Here is a 27,542-nt window from a genome sequence, read left to right on the forward strand (position 1 = left end):
GAAGCTTCTGTGGTGACACTGAGTAACCTCTTGTCTGAGGTGACAGGCAGCACAGTAAAAGTCCGTTAAAGCACCTCGCAGCACTAACTTGTGGTGTTGATTCATCTGTGTAGTGCTGATGGCCTCAATGTTACACTTTTATTTCCTCTATCTAACCGACACATCATAAATAGTGAACACAGAGAGCGGCAGAACAGAAAGGGCCGATGAGTCATGTCAGTTAAGGTGTAAGTGTGACGGGGAAGATAAAAAGACCTATTTCAGATAAATTGTTCCGGGAAATCTTGTCCTATTTGCAGTAATATGTGCAGCTCTGCACAATCGGTGCTTTCAGAATTGCAGTTGCAAAATGAGACATCTTACACTAAACAAAAAATGTTTCTTCCATGAAAAACAGTTTATTGACCCACTGATATCACATATTTCTATACAGAATAAATAGTGCAAGAGAAAAGATACAATGCAATGGCATGAAATCTGAGCAACAACACAAAACAGTTTTACATGAATCAAAAGTATTCATCTAGATAACTGGATGGTTTAAAATCAATACGCTTATAAAGTCTTAGGTTATGAAAGCGGTATCACATTTGTTAATATTTAGCAATTTCATATACAATGTAATATATATATATATATGTATATATAAAAAAGACACCGATCAGAAATTGCACATGGTGGTCACTCCTCTTTGGAATGATTGATAAGTCTTTTATATAGTCAATTATCAGCTGGGTCATCTGTCTAATTCTTGGAGAAGCAGATATGACACAACAGTAAAAATATAAGCTCGGCTCAGCATCCAACATCATTTAAAAAATCTATATTTTACATGTATTTTTTAATGGACACAGGCAAAGACATTTTAATACTGCATTTTTAATAATTCATAGTTGTATTCTGCAAAGTCAAATGATTCCATGATTGCAGTCAACTAATAATTTCACAGACATAAATGTAGACACGTACATAAAGTGTCATTTGTCAAGAGAGCGACAGGCTACTGTACATAGCTTATTTTTAAGAGGCAACACAGCTGATGCTACATATCCACCAGTAATCATGACACTTTCATAACAGGGGTACACTGATTATATGGGTCAACACTGAGCAGCTACATGGAAGTGTATAACTCTCCTTAGCAGCTAAAAACATAAACACTAACTGAGAATGAATTGAAAGCTATGATAATTGGGAAAGGTGAATAGAGATTCTCCACAGCACTACAGTGATTAACCAGATTCACATCTTCAAATACAGGATCAGTTCCCATGATATGAAACACACACACAGGCACACCTTCACACATGCTGTACTCGTGCACTTTCCCTAAGCCCATTATGACAAGGCTTTACAGGCCTCATCACACAGTGGCAGACTGGTGATCATACAGTCATGTGCACCCAGACTGTGCTCCGCAAGTGAAATGTTTTCAACTATCACTTAGGAATTTGTCATTATCCTCTTCCATTTTTTTCCCCCCCGTTTCAGGGGTTCTTTTTCGGGGCTTTTTCAGTAGGTGATGTGAGGGTCTAAGGGCAGAGGGGTTTTGTATGCTGTAAAGCCCTGTGAGGCAAACCGTGTTTTGTGATAATGGGCTTCATAAATAAAATTGACTTGACTTGACTCTTGTTTTTTGTTTTTTTACTAGCTTTTCTTATCTTTACTTTTGTCACAATTATCTGGTATAATGGGAAAGCTGTAAAACCAGACTGGGCTTGCAAAATGGAGTGTTTTCTAACATACTGTATGCAGCTGTTACACTTCCCTGTTAAAAAAACAACAACAATGAGCCATTGTTAACAATAATGACATATTGACTTGTGCATTAGGGTAGCTAAGATATTTTACTTTGAATAACATGTTTCCAGTCTGAATAAATATATCAGAGAAACATCAAACGTAACTTTTCACATTCGTGATTGAGCTTTTGTTTGTTTAACAAACTTGCATTCACCTGTCAGAGAGCAGCTATTTTCAGCAACTGAAAGCTTTAAATGTGCAAAATTTATAGCAGGAGCTTATAGATGTACTTTTCTTTACATGCTAAGGACATCATAAAAAAAGTCTCTAGCCACTCTACTGATCCCATGAGGTTGTTAAAATATGGAAAGACAACTTTATTATTTAAATGTATTTTTTAATCACTAGTCAGTCTAAATGTTTAAAGTTTGGGCTGTAGGCAGCGCCAGAGTAACGGTCAAGTTTTTACTCAATCCAAAAGGGGAAAAAAAAAAATCAGATTTTAGGACAGCCAAAGACTGTAAGACTGCACTCTTATTAGTTTCAGATCAGGCTAAGTTGTACTCACAGGACAAGTTCACCCAGCTTAAAAAAATGCATATTTTTCCTCTTACCTGTAGTGCTCTTTCTTAACCTAGATTGTTTTGGTGTGAAGTGCCAAGTGTTTGAGATATCTGCCTTCGTTTACATCTGTCTGCCTTCTCTCCAATATAATGAAACTAGATGGCACTTGGCTTGTGGTGCTAAAAGCACCTAAAGTACATCTGAAAAACTCAACAGCAATGTGTCTTTCCAGAATTCACAACCTGCTCAGGTGGAAACTTTTTTTTCTACAGACCTACATCTGCCAACCGTATCACCGTGCAGAAAGAAGGATGCATCTACTACCCGCTCATCTAGCACCACAGAGGAGGACACCATTAATGTTTACATCTCACACTGTCACGAGCATGATCCTCTCGGCCACGGATAACCATAACAGTGATATGTATGGCAGTTGTGGTTTCAAGGAAAGAAAATATGATTATGATTTCTGGAAAGAGACATTTCTGCTGAGTTTTACAATGTATTTATTTATTTAGCACTTTGAGCACCACAAGCTGCTTGCCACCGAGTTCCATTATATTGGAAAGAAGGCAGACATCTCTACAACATCCTGCAACTCACACCGAAACAATCTAGATTGATAAATATCGCAACCTGAAAAATATGTTTTTTTGATTTGGGGTGAACTGTCCCTTTAAAAGTCAGTGGCTCCTACTCTGAGGATAAGGAATATCTGTGCCAAGTGTCATCATGATCCGTTAAATATCTGTCAAAGTATCCGGATCAACAGAACCAGTGGACCAACTTCCATTTGTCAGAACTAATTCACATTAAAAAAAACCCACTTGGATGTATTTAAATAAAGGATGTAGAGTAGTATTCATGTTAAGTGTATAGTTTCAACCTTTCATCAAACCATTTATCTACAATGGTACTGTAATAACTATTCAAAAGCACTTTAAACACTGTAGTGTGTCATTTAAAACCAGTCAGAACTAGTTTCATCCAGTATCCTTTTGTGATTGTCAGTAAGCACACTAACCACACAGCAATACTGTGTTTGCTACAAGATATGGCACAAAAAACATCACAATGTGCAACTTCAAGCTTTGGGCACTTAAATGTCTGAGGTAGCAAAATAATCTGTATATACATTATACATATTCTTATTTCATATGGCTCTTCCTACCAAAAGTTCAGCTGTTTGGTTCTTTTTTTTATTAGGTGGCTATGTGCAAAGCAGCCACAGACACCCCCTACAATACTTTGGCACCAAAAACAACCTGCAGTTGCTCTCTGAGGGTGAACAGTGTGGCTGTGTCCTGTAGAGGGCAGCCTCAGGCTGTTAGAGACAACAGTTTCTCCCAGTTTGCTTCCCATAACGACTCTAAGTCCATCATGCTCCACCAGTGCCAGCACCAGTGCTGATCTGCAGGGCAACAAATCAAACTAATCTTTGACATCTTTGATGACAGACAGGTGAGACACGGTTTTCTTGACCCGCAGAGCTGTGAGTCGAGCGGCAGGGTTGGCGTACCAGCACTCTCTCATCAGTTTGCCCATCACACGCAGAGCCTGCAGTATCAACAAGAAAACGGTGTTATTTACATAAAAGACAAATCTCACTCCATTCAGACACCAGGCTGAAATTTAAGCTTCCTACCTTGAATGGCATAAATATCAAGAGCCACAGTTTGTGCTTTAAATCCATTATTGGTAGTTATCAAAAAGCACTGACATTTTTGGTTACAAACAATGCACATGTAGTTCATGCCTTTCCAAGCATATGAACATCATCACAGTTCAGATAGGATGTTTCAGGTCGGTGGTAAGTTCAGCACAGACTGTAGCAACACTGTTGATAATCTTAAAAGTTCAGTAACCCCATACCTGCCAAAAATGTATTGTGTCCTTGTTTTTTTCAGTTTTTCAGTAAGCTTTCATCCAAGATGTAACAGGTGAGCAGATAACAGTGCTTTCAGTCATCGATGAGGGGAGCTCTAATTCGTAAAGGAATACTTCAGCCACTAAGTGATCATGTTTATATGAATTACTCGCCCAACGTTATGTTGAATTTATGAAGAAAACAGGTTCACATAGTGCTTCCTAAACACAAGCATTTTCTCTAAAACATATTATTTAAAACGCTTTTGTACAAGTAGCGTCCCTGGGCTTGAACTCTGCTTGTGCGCTAAGCAGAGTTCAAATGCACGCACATGCCCAGACGCACTATTTGTCAGTTTATGAGACTTCCTGTACTGAAGTGTTGGCATATTAAAGTGCTGAGAATAAGACTGGATAAATGAGACTTGGATTATACTACATGAGCTGTGTGAGAGTTTGTAAATGGACATTTTGACAGAGCTTTGCCGTTGTTAAATGCGGCCCCGTTTTACTCAAATTCAACGTGAATTTTATCCATTATTAGAATCTTCCTTCACCGTGAAGGCATGTAAGAAAAATAAGTTTTCTTCACAAATTCATCATAACACGGGTCAGTGAAAATTATTATTCAAGTGTAGTCAGTTTATTTGTAGATTAAAAATTTGATCATACACTGACCATCTCTACCACAAAAAATGTTCGTCCTTATTATGTTTTTCCTTTGGATCTGTTTCTTTTTTACAGTTCGATACATACACTAGTGATGTGTTAGTGTTATAGTGTCATTAAGAACAATCTTACATGATGATACATTACATACATTCACCCGTCTCACCTCACAGCTCTGCCACTGGTTGGGAACGTTGGGTCTGAGTTTCTGCTCACACACCACTTTCCTCATATCCTCAATGGTCGGATCAGAAGGCACCAGGTCATAATAAGGCAGCTGGAAATCTTCATGAAGTCCTATGAAAAAGGTGTAGATTTTGCTTATCAAGCTTTTCCTCACCCACGTAGTGACGCACAGAACTGACAACATACCGTGTGTGAAATAAAACCACAAAATCCACAAAAAAAAAATTGTGCGAGGAACAATCTGACATGACACATACATAAACGACTAATCAGCTGTGTCATGCAAGAGCTATCAGTGCCACAGTGCAGTTTTGTTGATGACTTGGCCATTTAATATTTCTAAAATATAGATCAACAGTTCTGACTGTGTATGCGTCATTCGACATACCCCTGACAGAGCATCTTCGGGCCAGTTCCCAGAACACCAGGCCCAGCGAGTAGATATCCGCCCTCTTGAATGACTCAAAGCTGTTCATATTGATTGTCTCATCCAGGATTTCTGGGGCCATGTACCTGCAGAGGACAAAATGATTAAGAGCTAATTAAATAAAGAACCCAGTACTTCTTTCCCTAAGTGATTTTTGTGTGAGTTCATAGCCCCATGTTCTCTGAATGAAAATTTAGAAATGGGCTACAGAAAAACATGCTCAGTTAATCTCTGTGAACATAAAACGATTTAAAAAAAATATGTTTAAGGGGACTTGAAAAACAAATCATCGATAAAAACAAAACTGACAGCACTCTGGTGATTTATGTTATTTAAGTGTTGATCTTGAAGATACTTTACAGTTTGTTTCTTGTGAGCTTGCATAATACCACCAGGAGTCACCAAAGTTAAAGATTTGAAATCCTACATGTTCAACATTTATGTTTGGCCTAGAGATAATGTTCATACATCATTTTACCAGAAAAAAACATATTTTTTAACAATAGCTGGTTGTGTTATACCTGCATCAATCCTATTGTTTTCTAATCCAAAATAACTTGAGGTTTCATGACTTTGTCCAGCATTTTTCTCAACAGACCTCAAACAACACTCATTATTTCATTATTACACCGTGACCACACCCACTCAGCTGACTGCTAACGAACAGATTACTTTAGGAACTAGTGGGACCGAATGTGCGTTACACAGTGGGTTTCTGATTATGGATTCTGCTTTTCTTGCAGAAAACAGGAAGGTTTCAATGTTGTGAGCCAATTAATAGCGCTGGCTATTAAAACTATGAAAACGAGAACATCAGTTTAAAGCAGGTTTAAAGACAGATCATTTCCTCTTTCTATTTTTTGTGTCAATTGTGTGTTGTGAGGTGAATCCCACCTCTTAGTTCCAACTCTGTGGTTGGATGGTATGTCGATGGCATTGGTGCTGGAGTCGTGTTTAACAGCCAAACCTAAATCTGCGATGACAGCCGTGCCGTTTTTCTTCACCAGGACATTTTTAGACTTTAGGTCTCTGTGAGCAATGGCAGGTTTCCCTAGAACCAGGAAGAGCACCAATAAGGTTTTATGTTTCACATGTAAACAAATATTATTCATCTTTACAGTGATGGATAAAAATAAGGCACATTTTGCAGGATTCATGAAATAAAAACATATAAAATGGTTAAAGTCAAATATGAAAAACAAAACAGACTTAAAAGTCTAGTGTGTAGGATTTAGTAGCATTCAGCAGTGAGGTTGCAGAAATAAAATAACTTTTCCTGTGTTGCAAAAGTGCAGGAGAACTGTGTTCAGTGCATGTATGAACACAGTTTTACAAAATTTACAAAATTAACTGACTACACTTGAATCATCTTTTCACTGTCTGACTTAGTAGCTTTAACGAAATGCTTCATCCCAAAACAACCATTTATGTATGAATAACTCACCCTGTGTTACATTGAATGTGTGAGAAACAAAAACAGAAAATTCTTGTTGATCGCAGTCGCCTGTGACTTTAGTTCATCAACAGAAAAACTATCAAAAACATCCGCTGAAAAAGCTCTCACACAACTCATGCAGTATTATCCAAGTTTCATTTATCCAGTCATACGCTCTTCTCTAACATACGCAATCTTGCTAAAACCTTTCTGTTTAAAAGACTCCAGAAAAAGCCTGGTGTGTGCCTACAATGTTTATGCAGAAGTTTTTCTAAATGTTAAGGCTTTAGCAACTATGTGAGAATTTGTAAACAGATGTTTGATATAGTTTTGTTGCTGTACGTGACTTCAATTAATCTAAAAATTTCTATGATTTTGGATTTTTCGTTTACTTGGAGGCACATTAAAATTTCTTCACTGGAGTGAAAAAAAAAAGCATCTGCAAAAATGTTTTGTAGTATTCTTACATGTTGTATGTAATCATCATCTAATCAAAGTAGCACAGTGAAACTGTACTGTACTAAAGTGGACTAATGACATTACTATTAGCATTTGTTAACCAAAATTTGGTACAACGACAGCAGTCTGAAATGCTGCCACTAATATGCTGTTGCTAATGCAGGTTTTGCTTTGTCTTCCATGTAGCCATAAAAAAACAAAAGGCACTGGTAATGGTACTCCTGGTTTACTGGGATGGGGTTCAATTCCCTGCAGTGTCCTGCTGATTTTTTGGCCTTAACATGAAAGCTTATATTATTTGAAATTAATTAATTGTCTAAAGTAAGGCATCCAAAACATAAAAAAAAAACTGTCATAGTGTATTTTGTCATCCAAAATAAAAAAAAAAGCTATGGCACATCTTTATGAGCTGTAATAAGTGGTTTTCTGCTGTTTTTACGACATGTCAAAATTTAAGTTTTTTCACCTTACTATACTATGCGGTTTTTTGCCAATTTCTTAACGTCCTAAAATTTGACTTTTTGACTGTTTTGGGGACACTTTTTTCAACATGCTATGCTATGGCGCGTCTAAATCAGCTGTTGTAAGTAGTTTTCAGACATTTTTAGAACATGTCAAAATTTTAGATTTTTCACCATACTATACTATACGGTTTTTGACCAATTTTTCAATGTGCTATAATTTGACTTTTTGGCTGTTTGGGGACTCTTTTGTCAACATGCTACGCTATGGCGCATCTTTGTGAGCTGAAATAAATGGTTTTCAGATATTTTTTTGACAAGCCAAATTATGTTGTTTTTGACCATATTTGCACTTTCAAATGCTATGGCCAGTCTCAGCATGCTCTTTTATGATGTTTTGAGCTAATTTTGGGACGTGTCAAATTTTGACATTTTTGCCATACTATAGCCTTGCTTTTTTGGTCATTTTTTAGACATGACAAAATATGTTTTTTTGGGCAATTTTTGCACGTTTTAATGCTATGGCGGGGCTCAGAATGCTATTTATTGCTGTTTTGACGTGTTTTTAACTAATTTTGAGACGTGTCAAATTTTGACATTTTTGCCATACTATAGCCTTGCTTTTTTGGTTGTTTTTTCGACATGCCAAAAGATGGTTTTTTTGGGGTTTTTTTGCACGTTTTAATGCTATGGCGTGTCTCAGCATGCTATTTATTGCTGTTTTGAGGTGGTTTAAGCTAAATTTGAGACATGTCAAATTTTGACATTTTGCCATACTATAGCCTTGCTTTTTTGGTCGTTTTTTTGATGTGCCAAAATATGGTTTTTTGGATATTTTTTGCACGTTTTAATGCTATGGCGTGTCTCAGCATGCTCTTTTATGATGTTTTGAGCTAATTTTGAGACATGTCAAATTTTGACATTTTGCCATACTATAGCCTTGCTTTTTTGGTCGTTTTTTGACATGCCAAAATATGGTTTTTGGATATTTTTGCACGTTTTAATGCTATGGCGTGTCTCAGCATGCTATTTATTGCTGTTTTGAGGTGTTTTTAGCTAATTTTGAGACATGTCAAATTTTGACATTTTTGCCATACTATAGCCTTGCTTTTTTGGTCGTTTTTTTGATGTGCCAAAATATGGTTTTTTGGATATTTTTTGCGTTTTAATGCTATGGCGTGTCTCAGCATGCTATTTATTGCTGTTTTGAGGTGTTTTAGCTAATTTTGAGACATGTCAAATTTTGACATTTTGCCATACTATAGCCTTGCTTTTTGGTCGTTTTTGACATGCCAAAATATGGTTTTTTGGGGTTTTTTTGCACGTTTTAATGCTATGGCGTGTCTCAGCATGCTATTTATTGCTGTTTTGATGTGTTTTTAGCTAATTTTGAGACATGTCAAATTTTGACATTTTTGCCATACTATAGCCTTGCTTTTTTGGTCGTTTTTTTGATGTGCCAAAATATGGTTTTTGGATATTTTTGCATGTTTTAATGCTATGGCGTGTCTCAGCATGCTATTTATTGCTGTTTTGAGGTGTTTTTAGCTAATTTTGAGACGTGTCAAATTTTGACATTTTGCCATACTATAGCCTTGCTTTTTGGTCGTTTTTCGACATGCCAAAATATGTTTTTTGGATATTTTTGCACGTTTTAATGCTATGGCGTGTCTCAGCATGCTATTTATTGCTGTTTTGAGGTGTTTTAGCTAATTTTGGGACGTGTCAAATTTTGACATTTTTGCCATACTATAGCCTTGCTTTTTTGGTCGTTTTTTGACATGCCAAAATATGTTTTTTGGATATTTTTTGCACGTTTTAATGCTATGGCGTGTCTCAGCATGCTATTTATTGGTGTGTTGAGGTGTTTTAGCTAATTTTGAGACATGTCAAATTTTGACATTTTTGCCATACTATAGCCTTGCTTTTTTGGTCGTTTTTTGATGTGCCAAAATATGGTTTTTGGATATTTTTGCACGTTTTAATGCTATGGCGTGTCTCAGCATGCTATTTATTGCTGTTTTGAGGTGTTTTAGCTAATTTTGAGACATGTCAAATTTTGACATTTTGCCATACTATAGCCTTGCTTTTTGGTCATTTTTAGACATACCAAAATATGGTTTTTGGGGCAATTTTTTGCACGTTTTAATGTTATAGCCTGTCTCAGCATACTATTTATTGCTGTTTTGAGGTGTTTTTAGCTAATTTTGAGACATGTCAAATTTTGACATTTTTGCCATACTATAGCCTTGCTTTTTGGTCGTTTTTTGACATGCCAAAATATGGTTTTTTGGATATTTTTGCACGTTTTAATGCTATGGCGTGTCTCAGCATGCTATTTATTGCTGTTTTGAGGTGTTTTAGCTAATTTTGAGACATGTCAAATTTTGACATTTTGCCATACTATAGCCTTGCTTTTTGGTCATTTTTAGACATGCCAAAATATGGTTTTTGGATATTTTTGCACGTTTTAATGCTATGGCGTGTCTCAGCATGCTATTTATTGCTGTTTTCAGGTGTTTTCAGCTAATCTTGAGACGTGTCAAATTTTGACATTTTTGCCATACTATAGCCTTGCTTTTTTGGTCATTTTTTGACATGCCAAAATATGTTTTTTGGATATTTTTTGCATGTTTTAATGCTATGGCGTGTCTCAGCATGCTATTTATTGCTGTTTTGAGGTGTTTTTAGCTAATTTTGAGACATGTCAAATTTTGACATTTTTGCCATACTATAGACTTGATTTTTGGTCGTTTTTGACATGCCAAAATATGTTTTTTTTGGATATTTTTTGCACGTTTTAATGCTATGGCGTGTCTCAGCATGCTATTTATTGCTGTTTTGAGGTGTTTTTAGCTAATTTTGAGACGTGTCAAATTTTGACATTTTTGCCATACTATAGCCTTGCTTTTTTGGTCGTTTTTCAACATGCCAAAATTTGTTTTTTTGGATATTTTTTGCATGTTTTGATGCTTTTGTGTGTCTTGGCATGCTATTTATTGCTGTTTTGATGTGTTTTTAGTTAATTTTGAGACATGTCAAATGTTGACATTTTTGCCATACTATAGCCTTGCTTTTTGGTCGTTTTTTGATGTGCCAAAATATGGTTTTTGGATATTTTTTGCGTTTTAATGCTATGGCGTGTCTCAGCATGCTATTTATTGCTGTTTTGAGGTGTTTTAGCTAATTTTGAGACGTGTCAAATTTTGACATTTTGCCATACTATAGCCTTGCTTTTTTGGTCGTTTTTTGATGTGCCAAAATATGTTTTTTGGATATTTTTTGCGTTTTAATGCTATGGCGTGTCTCAGCATGCTATTTATTGCTGTTTTGAGGTGTTTTTAGCTAATTTTGAGACGTGTCAAATTTTGACATTTTTGCCATACTATAGCCTTGCTTTTTTGGTCGTTTTTTCGACATGCCAAAATATGGTTTTTTGGATATTTTTTGCACGTTTTAATGCTATGGCGTGTCTCAGCATGCTATTTATTGCTGTTTTGAGGTGTTTTTAGCTAATTTTGAGACATATCAAATTTTGACATTTTTGCCATACTATAGCCTTGCTTTTTCGGTCGTTTTTTTGATGTGCCAAAATATGTTTTTTGGGATATTTTTTGCACGTTTTAATGCTATGGCGTGTCTCAGCATGCTATTTATTGCTGTTTTGAGGTGTTTTTAGCTAATTTTGAGACATGTCAAATTTTGACATTTTTGCCATACTATAGCCTTGCTTTTTGGTCGTTTTTTCGACATGCCAAAATATGTTTTTTTGGATATTTTTTGCACGTTTTAATGCTATGGCGTGTCTCAGCATGCTATTTATTGCTGTTTTGAGGTGTTTTTAGCTAATTTTGGGAGATGTCAAATTTTGACATTTTTGCCTTACTATAGCCTTGCTTTTTTGGTCGTTTTTTCGACATGCCAAAATATGGTTTTTTGGATATTTTTTGCACGTTTTAATGCTATGGCGTGTCTCAGCATGCTATTTATTGCTGTTTTGAGGTGTTTTTAGCTAATTTTGAGACGTGTCAAATTTTGACATTTTTGCCATACTATAGCCTTGCTTTTTTGGTCGTTTTTTAGACATGCCAAAATATGGTTTTTTGGATATTTTTTGCACGTTTTAATGCTATGGCGTGTCTCAGCACGCTCTTTTATGGTGTTTTGAGGTGTTTTTAGCTAATTTTGAGACGTGTCAAATTTTGACATTTTTGCCATACTATAGCCTTGCTTTTTTGGTCGTTTTTTCGACATGCCAAAATATGTTTTTTTTAAATATTTTTTGCACGTTTTAATGCTATGGCGTGTCTCAGCATGCTATTTATTGCTGTTTTGAGGTGTTTCTAACTAATTTTGAGACGTGTCAGATTTTGACATTTTTGCCATAGTATAGCCTTGCTTTTTTGATCGTTTTTTTTTTGATGTGCCAAAATATGGCTTTTTGGATATGTATTGCACGTTTTAATGCTATGGCGTGTCTCAGCATGCTATTTATTGCTGTTTTGAGGTGTTTTAGCTAATTTTGAGACATGTCTAATTTTGACATTTTTCCCATACTATCGCCTTGCTTTTTTGGTCGTTTTTTCGACATGCCAAAATATGTTTTTTTGGATATTTTTTGCACGTTTTAATGCTATGGCGTGTCTCAGCATGCTATTTATTGCTGTTTTGAGGTGTTTTTAGCTAATTTTGAGACGTGTCAAATTTTGACATTTTTGCCATACTATAGCCTTGCTTTTTTGGTTATTTTTAGACATGCCAAAATATGGTTTTGGGGGCAATTTTTGCACGTTTTAATGCTATAGCCTGTCTCAGCACGCTCTTTTATGGTGTTTTGACGTGTTTTAAGCTAATTTTGGGACGTGTCAAATTTTGACATTTTTGCCATACTATAGCCTTGCTTTTTTGGTCGTTTTTTCGACATGCCAAAATATGTTTTTTTTAAATATTTTTTGCACGTTTTAATGCTATGGCGTGTCTCAGCATGGTATTTATTGCTGTTTTGAGGTGTTTTGGGGTAATTTTGAGACATGTCAAATTTTGACATTTTTGCCATACTATAGCCTTGCTTTTTTGGTTGTTTTTTTGATGTGCCAAATTATGGTTTTTTGGATATTTTTGCGTTTTAATGCTATGGCGTGTCTCAGCATGCTATTTATTGCTGTTTTGAGGTGTTTTTAGCTAATTTTGAGACATGTCAAATTTTGTCAGTTTTGCCATACTATAGCCTTGCTTTTTTGGTCGTTTTTGACATGCCAAAATATGTTTTTGGATATTTTTGCACGTTTTAATGCTATGGCGTGTCTCAGCATGCTATTTATTGCTGTTTTGAGGTGTTTTAGCTAATTTTGAGACATGTCAAATTTTGACATTTTTGCCATACTATAGCCTTGCTTTTTGGTCATTTTTTCGACATGCCAAAATATGTTTTTTGGATATTTTTTGCACGTTTTAATGCTATGGCGTGTCTCAGCATGCTATTTATTGCTGTTTTGAGGTGTTTTAGCTAATTTTGAGACATGTCAAATTTTGACATTTTGCCATACTATAGCCTTGCTTTTTTGGTCATTTTTAGACATGCCAAAATATGTTTTTTGGATATTTTTGCACGTTTTAATGCTATGGCGTGTCTCAGCATGCTATTTATTGCTGTTTTGAGGTGTTTTTAGCTAATTTTGAGACGTGTCAAATTTTGCCATTTTTGCCATACTATAGCCTTGCTTTTTTGGTTATTTTTTCGACATGCCAAAATATGTTTTTTTTGGATATTTTTTGCACGTTTTAATGCTATGGTGTGTCTCAGCATGCTATTTATTGCTGTTTTGAGGTGTTTTTAGCTAATTTTGAGACATGTCAAATTTTGACATTTTGCCATACTATAGCCTTGCTTTTTTGGTCGTTTTTAGACATGCCAAAATATGTTTTTTGGATATTTTTTGCACGTTTTAATGCTATGGCGTGTCTCAGCATGCTATTTATTGCTGTTTTGAGGTGTTTTTAGCTAATTTTGAGACATATCAAATTTTGACATTTTGCCATACTATAGCCTTGCTTTTTTGGTCGTTTTTTGAACATGCCAAAATATGTTTTTTGGATATTTTTGCACGTTTTAATGCTATGGCGTGTCTCAGCATGCTATTTATTGCTGTTTTGAGGTGTTTTAGCTAATTTTGAGACATGTCAAATTTTGACATTTTGCCATACTATAGCCTTGCTTTTTTGGTTATTTTTGACATGCTAAAATATGTTTTTGGATATTTTTGCACGTTTCAATGCTATGGCGTGTCTCAGCATGCTATTTATTGCTGTTTTGAGGTGTTTTAGCTAATTTTGAGACATGTCAAATTTTGACATTTTGCCATACTATAGCCTTGCTTTTTTGGTCGTTTTTTCGACATGCCAAAATATGTTTTTTTGGATATTTTTTGCACGTTTTAATGCTATGGCGTGTCTCAGCATGCTATTTATTGCTGTTTTGAGGTGTTTTTAGCTAATTTTGAGACGTGTCAAATTTTGACATTTTGCCATACTATAGCCTTGCTTTTTTGGTCATTTTTAGACATGCCAAAATATGGTTTTTGGATATTTTTGTGTTTTAATGCTATGGCGTGTCTCAGCATGCTATTTATTGCTGTTTTGAGGTGTTTTAGCTAATTTTGAGACATGTCAAATTTTGACATTTTTGCCATACTATAGCCTTGCTTTTTGGTCATTTTTAGACATGCCAAAATATGTTTTTTGGATATTTTTGCACGTTTTAATGCTATGGCGTGTCTCAGCATGCTATTTATTGCTGTTTTGAGGTGTTTTTAGCTAATTTTGAGACGTGTCAAATTTTGACATTTTGCCATACTATAGCCTTGCTTTTTTGGTCGTTTTTAGACATGCCAAAATATGGTTTTTGGATATTTTTGCACGTTTAATGCTATGGCGTGTCTCAGCACGCTCTTTTATGGTGTTTTGAGGTGTTTTCAAATAATTTTGGGACGTGAAAATTTTGACATTTTTGCCATACTATAGCCTTGCTTTTTTGGTCGTTTTTCCAACATGCCAAAATATGTTTTTTTGGATATTTTTTGCACGTTTTAATGCTATGGCGTGTCTCAGCATGCTATTTTTTTCTGTTTTGAGGTGTTTTTAGCTAATTTTGAGACGTGTCAGATTTTGACATTTTGCCATACTATAGCCTTGCTTTTTTGGTCGTTTTTTTGATGTGCCAAATTATGGTTTTTGGATATTTATTGCACGTTTTAATGCTATGGCGTGTCTCAGCATGCTATTTATTGCTGTTTTGAGGTGTTTTAGCTAATTTTGAGACATGTCAAATTTTGACATTTTTGCCATACTATAGCCTTGCTTTTTTGGTCATTTTTAGACATGCCAAAATATGTTTTTTGGATATTTTTTGCACGTTTTAATGCTATGGCGTGTCTCAGCATGCTATTTATTGCTGTTTTGAGGTGTTTTAGCTAATTTTGAGACATATCAAATTTTGACATTTTGCCATACTATAGCCTTGCTTTTTTGGTCATTTTTTAGACATGCCAAAATATGTTTTTTTGGATATTTTTTGCACGTTTTAATGCTATGGCGTGTCTCAGCATGCTATTTATTGCTGTTTTGAGGTGTTTTTAGCTAATTTTGAGACATGTCAAATTTTGACATTTTTGCCATACTATAGCCTTGCTTTTTTGGTCGTTTTTTCGACATGCCAAAATATGGTTTTTTGGATATTTTTTGCACGTTTTAATGCTATGGCGTGTCTCAGCATGCTATTTATTGCTGTTTTGATGTGTTTTAGCTAATTTTGAGACATGTCAAATTTTGACATTTTGCCATACTATAGCCTTGCTTTTTTGGTTATTTTTTGACATGCCAAAATATGTTTTTTGGATATTTTTGCACGTTTTAATGCTATGGCGTGTCTCAGCATGCTATTTATTGCTGTTTTGAGGTGTTTTTAGCTAATTTTGGGAGATGTCAAATTTTGACATTTTTGCCTTACTATAGCCTTGCTTTTTTGGTCGTTTTTAGACATGCCAAAATATGTTTTTTGGATATTTTTGCACGTTTTAATGCTATGTCGTGTCTCAGCATGCTATTTATTGCTGTTTTGAGGTGTTTTTAGCTAATTTTGAGACATATCAAATTTTGACATTTTTGCCATACTATAGCCTTGCTTTTTTGGTCATTTTTTAGACATGCCAAAATATGGTTTTTGGATATGTATTGCACGTTTTAATGCTATGGCGTGTCTCAGCATGCTATTTATTGCTGTTTTGAGGTGTTTTTAGCTAATTTTGAGACATGTCAAATTTTGCCAGTTTTGCCATACTATAGCCTTGCTTTTTTGGTCGTTTTTTCGACATGCCAAAATATGGTTTTTTTGGGGTTTTTTTGCACGTTTTAATGCTATGGCGTGTCTCAGCATGCTATTTATTGCTGTTTTGAGGTGTTTTTAGCTAATTTTGAGACATGTCAAATTTTGACATTTTTGCCATACTATAGCCTTGCTTTTTGGTCATTTTTTCAACATGCCAAAATATGTTTTGGGATATTTTTGCATGTTTTAATGCTATGGCGTGTCTCAGCATGCTATTTATTGCTGTTTTGAGGTGTTTTTAGCTAATTTTGAGACATGTCAAATTTTGACATTTTTGGCATACTATAGCCTTGCTTTTTCGGTCGTTTTTTTGATGTGCCAAAATATGTTTTTTGGGATATTTTTTGCACGTTTTAATGCTATGGCGTGTCTCAGCATGCTATTTATTGCTGTTTTGAGGTGTTTTTAGCTAATTTTGAGACATGTCAAATTTTGACATTTTGCCATACTATAGCCTTGCTTTTTGGTCGTTTTTGATGTGCCAAAATATGGTTTTTTTGGATATTTTTTGCACGTTTTAATGCTATGGCGTGTCTCAGCATGCTATTTATTGCTGTTTTGAGGTGTTTTTAGCTAATTTTGAGACATATCAAATTTTGCCATTTTGCCATACTATAGCCTTGCTTTTTTGGTCGTTTTTCAACATGCCAAAATATGTTTTTTGGATATTTTTGCACGTTTAATGCTATGGCGTGTCTCAGCATGCTATTTTTTGCTGTTTTGAGGTGTTTTAGCTAATTTTGAGACATGTCAAATTTTGACATTTTGCCATACTATAGCCTTGCTTTTTGGTCATTTTTGACATGCCAAAATATGTTTTTGGATATTTTTTGCACGTTTTAATGCTATGGCGTGTCTCAGCATGCTATTTATTGCTGTTTTGAGGTGTTTTAGCTAATTTTGAGACATGTCAAATTTTGACATTTTGCCATACTATAGCCTTGCTTTTTTGGTCGTTTTTTTTTAGACATGCCAAAATATGGTTTTTGGATATTTTTGCACGTTTTAATGCTATGGCGTGTCTCAGCATGCTATTTATTGCTGTTTTGAGGTGTTTTAGCTAATTTTGAGACATGTCAAATTTTGACATTTTGCCATACTATAGCCTTGCTTTTTTGGTCGTTTTTTCGACATGCCAAAATATTGTTTTTGGGATATTTTTTGCACGTTTTAATGCTATGGCGTGTCTCAGCATGCTATTTATTGCTGTTTTGAGGTGTTTTTAGCTAATTTTGAGACGTGTCAAATTTTGACATTTTGCCATACTATAGCCTTGCTTTTTGGTAATTTTTTAGACATGCCAAAATATGTTTTTTGGATATTTTTTGCGTTTTAATGCTATGGCGTGTCTCAGCACGCTATTTATTGCTGTTTTGAGGTGTTTTAGCTAATTTTGAGACATGTCAAATTTTGACATTTTGCCATACTATAGCCTTGCTTTTTTGGTCGTTTTTTGATGTGCCAAAATATGTTTTTTGGATATTTTTGCGTTTTAATGCTATGGCGTGTCTCAGCATGCTATTTATTGCTGTTTTGAGGTGTTTTTAGCTAATTTTGAGACATGTCAAATTTTGACATTTTGCCATACTATAGCCTTGCTTTTTTGGTCATTTTTAGACATGCCAAAATATGTTTTTTGGATATTTTTGCACGTTTTAATGCTATGGCGTGTCTCAGCATGCTATTTATTGCTGTTTTGAGGTGTTTTTAGCTAATTTTGAGACATATCAAATTTTGACATTTTTGCCATACTATAGCCTTGCTTTTTTGGTCATTTTTTCGACATGCCAAAATATGTTTTTTTGGATATTTTTTGCACGTTTTAATGCTATGGCGTGTCTCAGCATGCTATTTATTGCTGTTTTGAGGTGTTTTTAGCTAATTTTGAGACGTGTCAAATTTTGACATTTTTGCCATACTATAGCCTTGCTTTTTTGGTCGTTTTATTGACATGCCAAAATATGTTTTTTTTGGATATTTTTGCGTTTTAATGCTATGGCGTGTCTCAGCATGCTATTTATTGCTGTTTTGATGTGTTTTTAGCTAATTTTGAGACATATCAAATTTTGACATTTTGCCATACTATAGCCTTGCTTTTTGGTCGTTTTTAGACATGCCAAAATATGTTTTTTGGATATTTTTTGCACGTTTTAATGCTATGGCGTGTCTCAGCATGCTCTTTTATGGTGTGTTGAGGTGTTTTTAGCTCATTTTGAGACATGTCAAATTTTGACATAATTGGCATACTATAGCCTTGCTTTTTGGTCGTTTTTGATGTGCCAAAATATGTTTTTTGGGATATTTTTGCACGTTTAATGCTATGGCGTGTCTCAGCATGCTATTTATTGCTGTTTTGAGGTGTTTTTAGCTAATTTTGAGACATATCAAATTTTGACATTTTGCCATACTATAGCCTTGCTTTTTGGTCATTTTTAGACATGCCAAAATATGTTTTTGGATATTTTTGCACGTTTTAATGCTATGGCGTGTCTCAGCATGCTATTTATTGCTGTTTTGAGGTGTTTTTAGCTAATTTTGAGACGTGTCAAATTTTGACATTTTTGCCATACTATAGCCTTGCTCTTTTGGTCGTTTTTTGACATGCCAAAATATGGTTTTTGGATATTTTTTGCACGTTTTAATGCTATAGCCTGTCTCAGCACGCTCTTTTATGGTGTTTTGACGTGTTTTAAGCTAATTTTGGGACGTGTCAAATTTTGACATTTTTGCCATACTATAGCCTTGCTTTTTTGGTCGTTTTTGATGTGCCAAAATATGTTTTTGGATATTTTTGCACGTTTAATGCTATGGCGTGTCTCAGCATGCTATTTATTGCTGTTTTGAGGTGTTTTTAGCTAATTTTGAGACATGTCAAATTTTGACATTTTTGCCATACTATAGCCTTGCTTTTTTGGTCATTTTTCGACATGCCAAAATATGTTTTTGGGATATTTTTGCACGTTTTAATGCTATGGCATGTCTCAGCATGCTATTTATTGCTGTTTTGAGGTGTTTTTAGCTAATTTTGAGACATATCAAATTTTGACATTTTGCCATACTATAGCCTTGCTTTTTGGTCATTTTTAGACATGCCAAAATATGTTTTTTGGATATTTTTGCACGTTTTAATGCTATGGCGTGTCTCAGCATGCTATTTATTGCTGTTTTGAGGTGTTTTAGCTAATTTTGAGACGTGTCAAATTTTGACATTTTTGCCATACTATAGCCTTGCTTTTTGGTCGTTTTATTGACATGCCAAAATATGTTTTTTTGGATATTTTTGCACGCTTTTAATGCTATGGCGTGTCTCAGCATGCTATTTATTGCTGTTTTGATGTGTTTTAGCTAATTTTGAGACATATCAAATTTTGACATTTTTGCCATACTATAGCCTTGCTTTTTGGTCGTTTTTTAGACATGCCAAAATATGGTTTTTGGATATTTTTTGCATCGTTTTAATGCTATGGCGTGTCTCAGCACGCTCTTTATGGTGTTTTGAGGTGTTTTAGCTAATTTTGAGACGTGTCAAATTTTGACATTTTTGCCATACTATAGCCTTGCTTTTTTGGTCGTTTTTGATGTGCCAAAATATGTTTGTTTGGATATTTTTGCACGTTTTAATGCTATGGCGTGTCTCAGCATGCTATTTATTGCTGTTTTGAGGTGTTTTAGCTAATTTTGAGACATGTCAAATTTTGACATTTTGCCATACTATAGCCTTGCTTTTTTGGTCGTTTTTTAGACATGCCAAAATATGTTTTTGGATATTTTTGCGTTTTAATGCTATGGCGTGTCTCAGCATGCTATTTATTGCTGTTTTGAGGTGTTTTTAGCTAATTTTGAGACATGTCAAATTTTGACATTTTTGCCATACTATAGCCTTGCTTTTTTGGTCATTTTTTAGACATGCCAAAATATGGTTTTTTGGATATTTTTGCGTTTTAATGCTGTGGCGTGTCTCAGCATGCTATTTATTGCTGTTTTGAGGTGTTTTTAGCTAATTTTGAGACGTGTCAAATTTTGACATTTTGCCATACTATAGCCTTGCTTTTTTGGTCGTTTTTTCGACATGCCAAAATATGTTTTTTGGATATTTTTTGCACGTTTTAATGCTATGGCGTGTCTCAGCACGCTCTTTATGGTGTTTTGAGGTGTTTTAGCTAATTTTGAGACATGTCAAATTTTGACATTTTGGCATACTATAGCCTTGCTTTTTTGGTCGTTTTTTGATGTGCCAAAATATGTTTTTGGGATATTTTTGCACGTTTTAATGCTATGGCGTGTCTCAGCATGCTATTTATTGCTGTTTTGAGGTGTTTTAGCTAATTTTGAGACATGTCAAATTTTGACATTTTTGCCATACTATAGCCTTGCTTTTTTGGTCATTTTTCGACATGCCAAAATATTGTTTTTGGGATATTTTTTGCACGTTTTAATGCTATGGCGTGTCTCAGCATGCTATTTATTGCTGTTTTGAGGTGTTTTTAGCTAATTTTGAGACGTGTCAAATTTTGACATTTTTGCCATACTATAGCCTTGCTTTTTTGGTCATTTTTTTCGACATGCCAAAATATGTTTTTTGGGATATTTTTGCACGTTTTAATGCTATGGCGTGTCTCAGCATGCTATTTATTGCTGTTTTGAGGTGTTTTTAGCTAATTTTGAGACATATCAAATTTTGACATTTTGCCATACTATAGCCTTGCTTTTTTGGTCGTTTTTTGATGTGCCAAAATATGTTTTTGGGATATTTTTGCACGTTTTAATGCTATGGCGTGTCTCAGCATGCTATTTATTGCTGTCTTGATGTGTTTTTAGCTAATTTTGAGACATATCAAATTTTGACATTTTTGCCATACTATAGCCTTGCTTTTTTGGTCGTTTTTTAGACATGCCAAAATATGGTTTTTTGGATATTTTTTGCACGTTTTAATGCTATGGCGTGTCTCAGCACGCTCTTTTATGGTGTTTTGAGGTGTTTTTAGCTAATTTTGAGACGTGTCAAATTTTGACATTTTTGCCATACTATAGCCTTGCTTTTTCGGTCGTTTTTTTGATGTGCCAAAATATGTTTGTTTGGATATTTTTGCACGTTTTAATGCTATGGCGTGTCTCAGCATGCTATTTATTGCTGTTTTGAGGTGTTTTAGCTAATTTTGAGACATGTCAAATTTTGACATTTTGCCATACTATAGCCTTGCTTTTTTGGTCGTTTTTCGACATGCCAAAATATGTTTTTGGATATTTTTGCACGCTTTAATGCTATGGCGTGTCTCAGCATGCTATTTATTGCTGTTTTGAGGTGTTTTTAGCTAATTTTGAGACATGTCAAATTTTGACATTTTGCCATACTATAGCCTTGCTTTTTGGTCGTTTTATTGACATGCCAAAATATGTTTTTTTTGGATATTTTTTGCACGTTTTAATGCTATGGCGTGTCTCAGCATGCTATTTATTGCTGTTTTGATGTGTTTTTAGCTAATTTTGAGACATATCAAATTTTGACATTTTTGCCATACTATAGCCTTGCTTTTTTGGTCGTTTTTTCGACATGCCAAAATATGTTTTTTTGGATATTTTTTGCACGTTTTAATGCTATGGCGTGTCTCAGCACGCTCTTTTATGGTGTTTTGACGTGTTTTAAGCTAATTTTGGGACGTGTCAAATTTTGACATTTTGCCATACTATAGCCTTGCTTTTTCGGTCGTTTTTTTGATGTGCCAAAATATGTTTGTTTGGATATTTTTTGCACGTTTTAATGCTATGGCGTGTCTCAGCATGCTATTTATTGCTGTTTTGAGGTGTTTTTAGCTAATTTTGAGACATGTCAAATTTTGACATTTTTGCCATACTATAGCCTTGCTTTTTTGGTCGTTTTTTAGACATGCCAAAATATGTTTTTTTGGATATTTTTTGCACGTTTTAATGCTATGGCGTGTCTCAGCATGCTATTTATTGCTGTTTTGAGGTGTTTTTAGCTAATTTTGAGACATGTCAAATTTTGACATTTTTGCCATACTATAGCCTTGCTTTTTTGGTCATTTTTTAGACATGCCAAAATATGGTTTTTTGGATATTTTTTGCACGTTTTAATGCTATGGCGTGTCTCAGCATGCTATTTATTGCTGTTTTGAGGTGTTTTTAGCTAATTTTGAGACGTGTCAAATTTTGACATTTTTGCCATACTATAGCCTTGCTTTTTTGGTCGTTTTTTTGATGTGCCAAAATATGGTTTTGGGGGCAATTTTTGCACGTTTTAATGCTATAGCCTGTCTCAGCACGCTCTTTTATGGTGTTTTGACGTGTTTTAAGCTAATTTTGAGACATGTCAAATTTTGACATTTTTGGCATACTATAGCCTTGCTTTTTCGGTCGTTTTTTTGATGTGCCAAAATATGTTTTTGGATATTTTTGCACGTTTTAATGCTATGGCGTGTCTCAGCATGCCATTTATTGCTGTTTTGAGGTGTTTTTAGCTAATTTTGAGACATGTCAAATTTTGACATTTTTGCCATACTATAGCCTTGCTTTTTTGGTCATTTTTTCGACATGCCAAAATATGTTTTTTGGGATATTTTTTGCACGTTTTAATGCTATGGCGTGTCTCAGCATGCTATTTATTGCTGTTTTGAGGTGTTTTTAGCTAATTTTGAGACATATCAAATTTTGACATTTTTGCCATACTATAGCCTTGCTTTTTTGGTCATTTTTTAGACATGCCAAAATATGTTTTTTTGGATATTTTTTGCACGTTTTAATGCTATGGCGTGTCTCAGCATGCTATTTATTGCTGTTTTGATGTGTTTTTAGCTAATTTTGAGACATGTCAAACTTTGCCATTTTTGCCATACTATAGCCTTGCTTTTTTGGTCGTTTTTTTGATGTGCCAAAATATGGTTTTGGGGGCAATTTTTGCACGTTTTAATGCTATGGCGTGTCTCAGCATGCTATTTATTGCTGTCTTGATGTGTTTTAGCTAATTTTGAGACATATCAAATTTTGACATTTTTGCCATACTATAGCCTTGCTTTTTTGGTCGTTTTTAGACATGCCAAAATATGTTTTTTGGATATTTTTTGCGTTTTAATGCTATGGCGTGTCTCAGCACGCTCTTTTATGGTGTTTTGAGGTGTTTTTAGCTAATTTTGAGACGTGTCAAATTTTGACATTTTTGCCATACTATAGCCTTGCTTTTTCGGTCGTTTTTTTGATGTGCCAAAATATGTTTGTTTGGATATTTTTTGCACGTTTTAATGCTATGGCGTGTCTCAGCATGCTATTTATTGCTGTTTTGAGGTGTTTTTAGCTAATTTTGAGACATATCAAATTTTGACATTTTGCCATACTATAGCCTTGCTTTTTTGGTCGTTTTTTAGACATGCCAAAATATGTTTTTTGGATATTTTTGCACGTTTTAAAGCTATGGCGTGACTCAGCATACTATTTATTGCTGTTTTGAGGTGTTTTTAGCTAATTTTGAGACATGTCAAATTTTGACATTTTTGCCATACTATAGCCTTGCTTTTTTGGTCGTTTTTAGACATGCCAAAATATGGTTTTTGGATATTTTTGCGTTTTAATGCTGTGGCGTGTCTCAGCATGCTATTTATTGCTGTTTTGAGGTGTTGTTAGCTAATTTTGAGACGTGTCAAATTTTGACATTTTTGCCATACTATAGCCTTGCTTTTTTGGTCGTTTTTTCGACATGCCAAAATATGTTTTTTTGGATATTTTTTGCACGTTTTAATGCTATGGCGTGTCTCAGCACGCTCTTTTATGGTGTTTTGAGGTGTTTTTAGCTAATTTTGAGACATGTCAAATTTTGACATTTTTGGCATACTATAGCCTTGCTTTTTGGTCGTTTTTGATGTGCCAAAATATGTTTTTTGGGATATTTTTGCACGTTTTAATGCTATGGCGTGTCTCAGCATGCTATTTATTGCTGTTTTGAGGTGTTTTTAGCTAATTTTGAGACATGTCAAATTTTGACATTTTGCCATACTATAGCCTTGCTTTTTTGGTCATTTTTGACATGCCAAAATATGTTTTTGGGATATTTTTTGCACGCTTTTAATGCTATGGCGTGTCTCAGCATGCTATTTATTGCTGTTTTGAGGTGTTTTAGCTAATTTTGAGACATATCAAATTTTGACATTTTTGCCATACTATAGCCTTGCTTTTTGGTCATTTTTAGACATGCCAAAATATGTTTTTTGGATATTTTTGCACGTTTTAATGCTATGGCGTGTCTCAGCATGCTATTTATTGCTGTTTTGAGGTGTTTTTAGCTAATTTTGAGACGTGTCAAATTTTGACATTTTTGCCATACTATAGCCTTGCTTTTTTGGTCGTTTTATTGACATGCCAAAATATGTTTTTTTTGGATATTTTTTGCACGTTTTAATGCTATGGCGTGTCTCAGCATGCTATTTATTGCTGTTTTGATGTGTTTTCAGCTAATTTTGAGACATATCAAATTTTGACATTTTTGCCATACTATAACCTTGCTTTTTCGGTCGTTTTTTAGACATGCCAAAATATGTTTTTGGATATTTTTGCACGTTTTAATGCTATGGCGTGTCTCAGCATGCTATTTATTGCTGTTTTGAGGTGTTTTTAGCTAATTTTGAGACGTGTCAAATTTTGACATTTTTGCCATACTATAGCCTTGCTTTTTTGGTCGTTTTTTCGACATACCAAAATATGGTTTTTGGGGCAATTTTTTGCACGTTTTAATGTTATAGCCTGTCTCAGCACGCTCTTTATGGTGTTTTGAGGTGTTTTAGCTAATTTTGAGACATGTCAAATTTTGACATTTTTGGTATACTATAGCCTTGCTTTTTTGGTCGTTTTTTCGACATGCCAAAATATGTTTTTTTGGATATTTTTTGCACGTTTTAATGCTATGGCGTGTCTCAGCACGCTCTTTTATGGTGTTTTGAGGTGTTTTTAGCTAATTTTGAGACATGTCAAATTTTGACATTTTTGCCATACTATAGCCTTGCTTTTTTGGTCGTTTTTTCGACATGCCAAAATATGTTTTTGGATATTTTTTGCACGCTTTAATGCTATGGCGTGTCTCAGCATGCTATTTATTGCTGTTTTGAGGTGTTTTTAGCTAATTTTGAGACATGTCAAATTTTGACATTTTTGCCATACTATAGCCTTGCTTTTTTGGTCATTTTTTCGACATGCCAAAATATGTTTTTTGGGATATTTTTTGCACGTTTTAATGCTATGGCGTGTCTCAGCATGCTATTTATTGCTGTTTTGAGGTGTTTTTAGCTAATTTTGAGACATGTTAAATTTTGACATTTTTGCCATACTATAGCCTTGCTTTTTTGGTCATTTTTCGACATGCCAAAATATGTTTTTTGGATATTTTTGCACTTTTTAATGCTATGGCGTGTCTCAGCATGCTATTTATTGCTGTTTTGAGGTGTTTTTAGCTAATTTTGAGACGTGTCAAATTTTGACATTTTTGCCATACTATAGCCTTGCTTTTTTGGTTGTTTTATTGACATGCCAAAATATGTTTTTTTTGGATATTTTTTGCACGTTTTAATGCTATGGCGTGTCTCAGCATGCTATTTATTGCTGTCTTGATGTGTTTTAGCTAATTTTGAGACATATCAAATTTTGACATTTTTGCCATACTATAGCCTTGCTTTTTGGTCGTTTTTTAGACATGCCAAAATATGGTTTTTTGGATATTTTTTGCACGTTTTAATGCTATGGCGTGTCTCAGCACGCTCTTTTATGGTGTTTTGAGGTGTTTTTAGCTAATTTTGAGACGTGTCAAATTTTGACATTTTTGCCATACTATAGCCTTGCTTTTTCGGTCGTTTTTTTGATGTGCCAAAATATGTTTTTTGGGATATTTTTTGCACGTTTTAATGCTATGGCGTGTCTCAGCATGCTATTTATTGCTGTTTTGAGTTGTTTTAGCTAATTTTGAGACATGTCAAATTTTGACATTTTGCCATACTATAGCCTTGCTTTTTTGGTCGTTTTTTAGACATGCCAAAATATGTTTTTTGGATATTTTTGCACGTTTTAATGCTATGGCGTGTCTCAGCATGCTATTTATTGCTGTTTTGAGGTGTTTTAGCTAATTTTGAGACATGTCAAATTTTGACATTTTGCCATACTATAGCCTTGCTTTTTGGTCATTTTTAGACATGCCAAAATATGTTTTTTGGATATTTTTGCGTTTTAATGCTGTGGCGTGTCTCAGCATGCTATTTATTGCTGTTTTGAGGTGTTTTAGCTAATTTTGAGACATGTCAAATTTTGACATTTTTGCCATACTATAGCCTTGCTTTTTTGGTCGTTTTTTCGACATGCCAAAATATGGTTTTTGGATATTTTTTGCATCGCTTTTAATGCTATGGCGTGTCTCAGCACGCTCTTTTATGGTGTTTTGAGGTGTTTTTAGCTAATTTTGAGACATGTCAAATTTTGACATTTTTGGCATACTATAGCCTTGCTTTTTCGGTCGTTTTTTTGATGTGCCAAAATATGTTTTTTGGGATATTTTTACGCTTTTAATGCTATGGCGTGTCTCAGCATGCCATTTATTGCTGTTTTGAGGTGTTTTTAGCTAATTTTGAGACATGTCAAATTTTGACATTTTTGCCATACTATAGCCTTGCTTTTTTGGTCATTTTTTCGACATGCCAAAATATGTTTTTTGGGATATTTTTGCACGTTTTAATGCTATGGCGTGTCTCAGCATGCTATTTATTGCTGTTTTGAGGTGTTTTAGCTAATTTTGAGACGTGTCAAATTTTGACATTTTTGCCATACTATAGCCTTGCTTTTTTGGTCATTTTTTAGACATGCCAAAATATGGTTTTTTTGGATATTTTTTGCACGTTTTAATGCTATGGCGTGTCTCAGCATGCTATTTATTGCTGTTTTGAGGTGTTTTTAGCTAATTTTGAGACATATCAAATTTTGACATTTTTGCCATACTATAGCCTTGCTTTTTTGGTCGTTTTATTGACATGCCAAAATATGTTTTTTTTGGATATTTTTTGCACGTTTTAATGCTATGGCGTGTCTCAGCATGCTATTTATTGCTGTTTTGATGTGTTTTTAGCTAATTTTGAGACATATCAAATTTTGACATTTTGCCATACTATAGCCTTGCTTTTTGGTCGTTTTTTTAGACATGCCAAAATATGTTTTTTTTGGATATTTTTTGCACGTTTTAATGCTATGGCGTGTCTCAGCATGCTATTTATTGCTGTTTTGAGGTGTTTTGGCTAATTTTGAGACGTGTCAAATTTTGACATTTTTGCCATACTATAGCCTTGCTTTTTTGGTCGTTTTTTGACATGCCAA

General features: G+C 34.5%; 1 protein-coding gene across 1 annotated transcript in view; it reads right to left on the reverse strand.

Moving 5' to 3' along the window:
* Positions 1–243: 243 nt before the first annotated feature.
* The window catches only part of acvr1c (activin A receptor type 1C), a 58,714-nt gene continuing 31,415 nt past the window's right edge, over positions 244–27,542 (reverse strand). The window contains exons 6-9 of the mRNA XM_042494406.2: positions 6,350–6,506; positions 5,417–5,541; positions 5,009–5,139; positions 244–3,864 (exon numbers count right to left, since the gene is read on the reverse strand). Of these exons, the coding sequence (XP_042350340.1) occupies positions 3,739–3,864; positions 5,009–5,139; positions 5,417–5,541; positions 6,350–6,506 (539 nt within the window). The 3' untranslated portion in view covers positions 244–3,738. The remainder of the gene's footprint in view (positions 3,865–5,008; positions 5,140–5,416; positions 5,542–6,349; positions 6,507–27,542) is intronic.

The sequence above is a fragment of the Plectropomus leopardus genome, chromosome 10 (assembly GCF_026936395.1).
Source record: "Plectropomus leopardus strain MGB_pleo_1.0 chromosome 10, ASM2693639v1, whole genome shotgun sequence".
NCBI lineage: Eukaryota > Metazoa > Chordata > Actinopteri > Perciformes > Serranidae > Plectropomus > Plectropomus leopardus.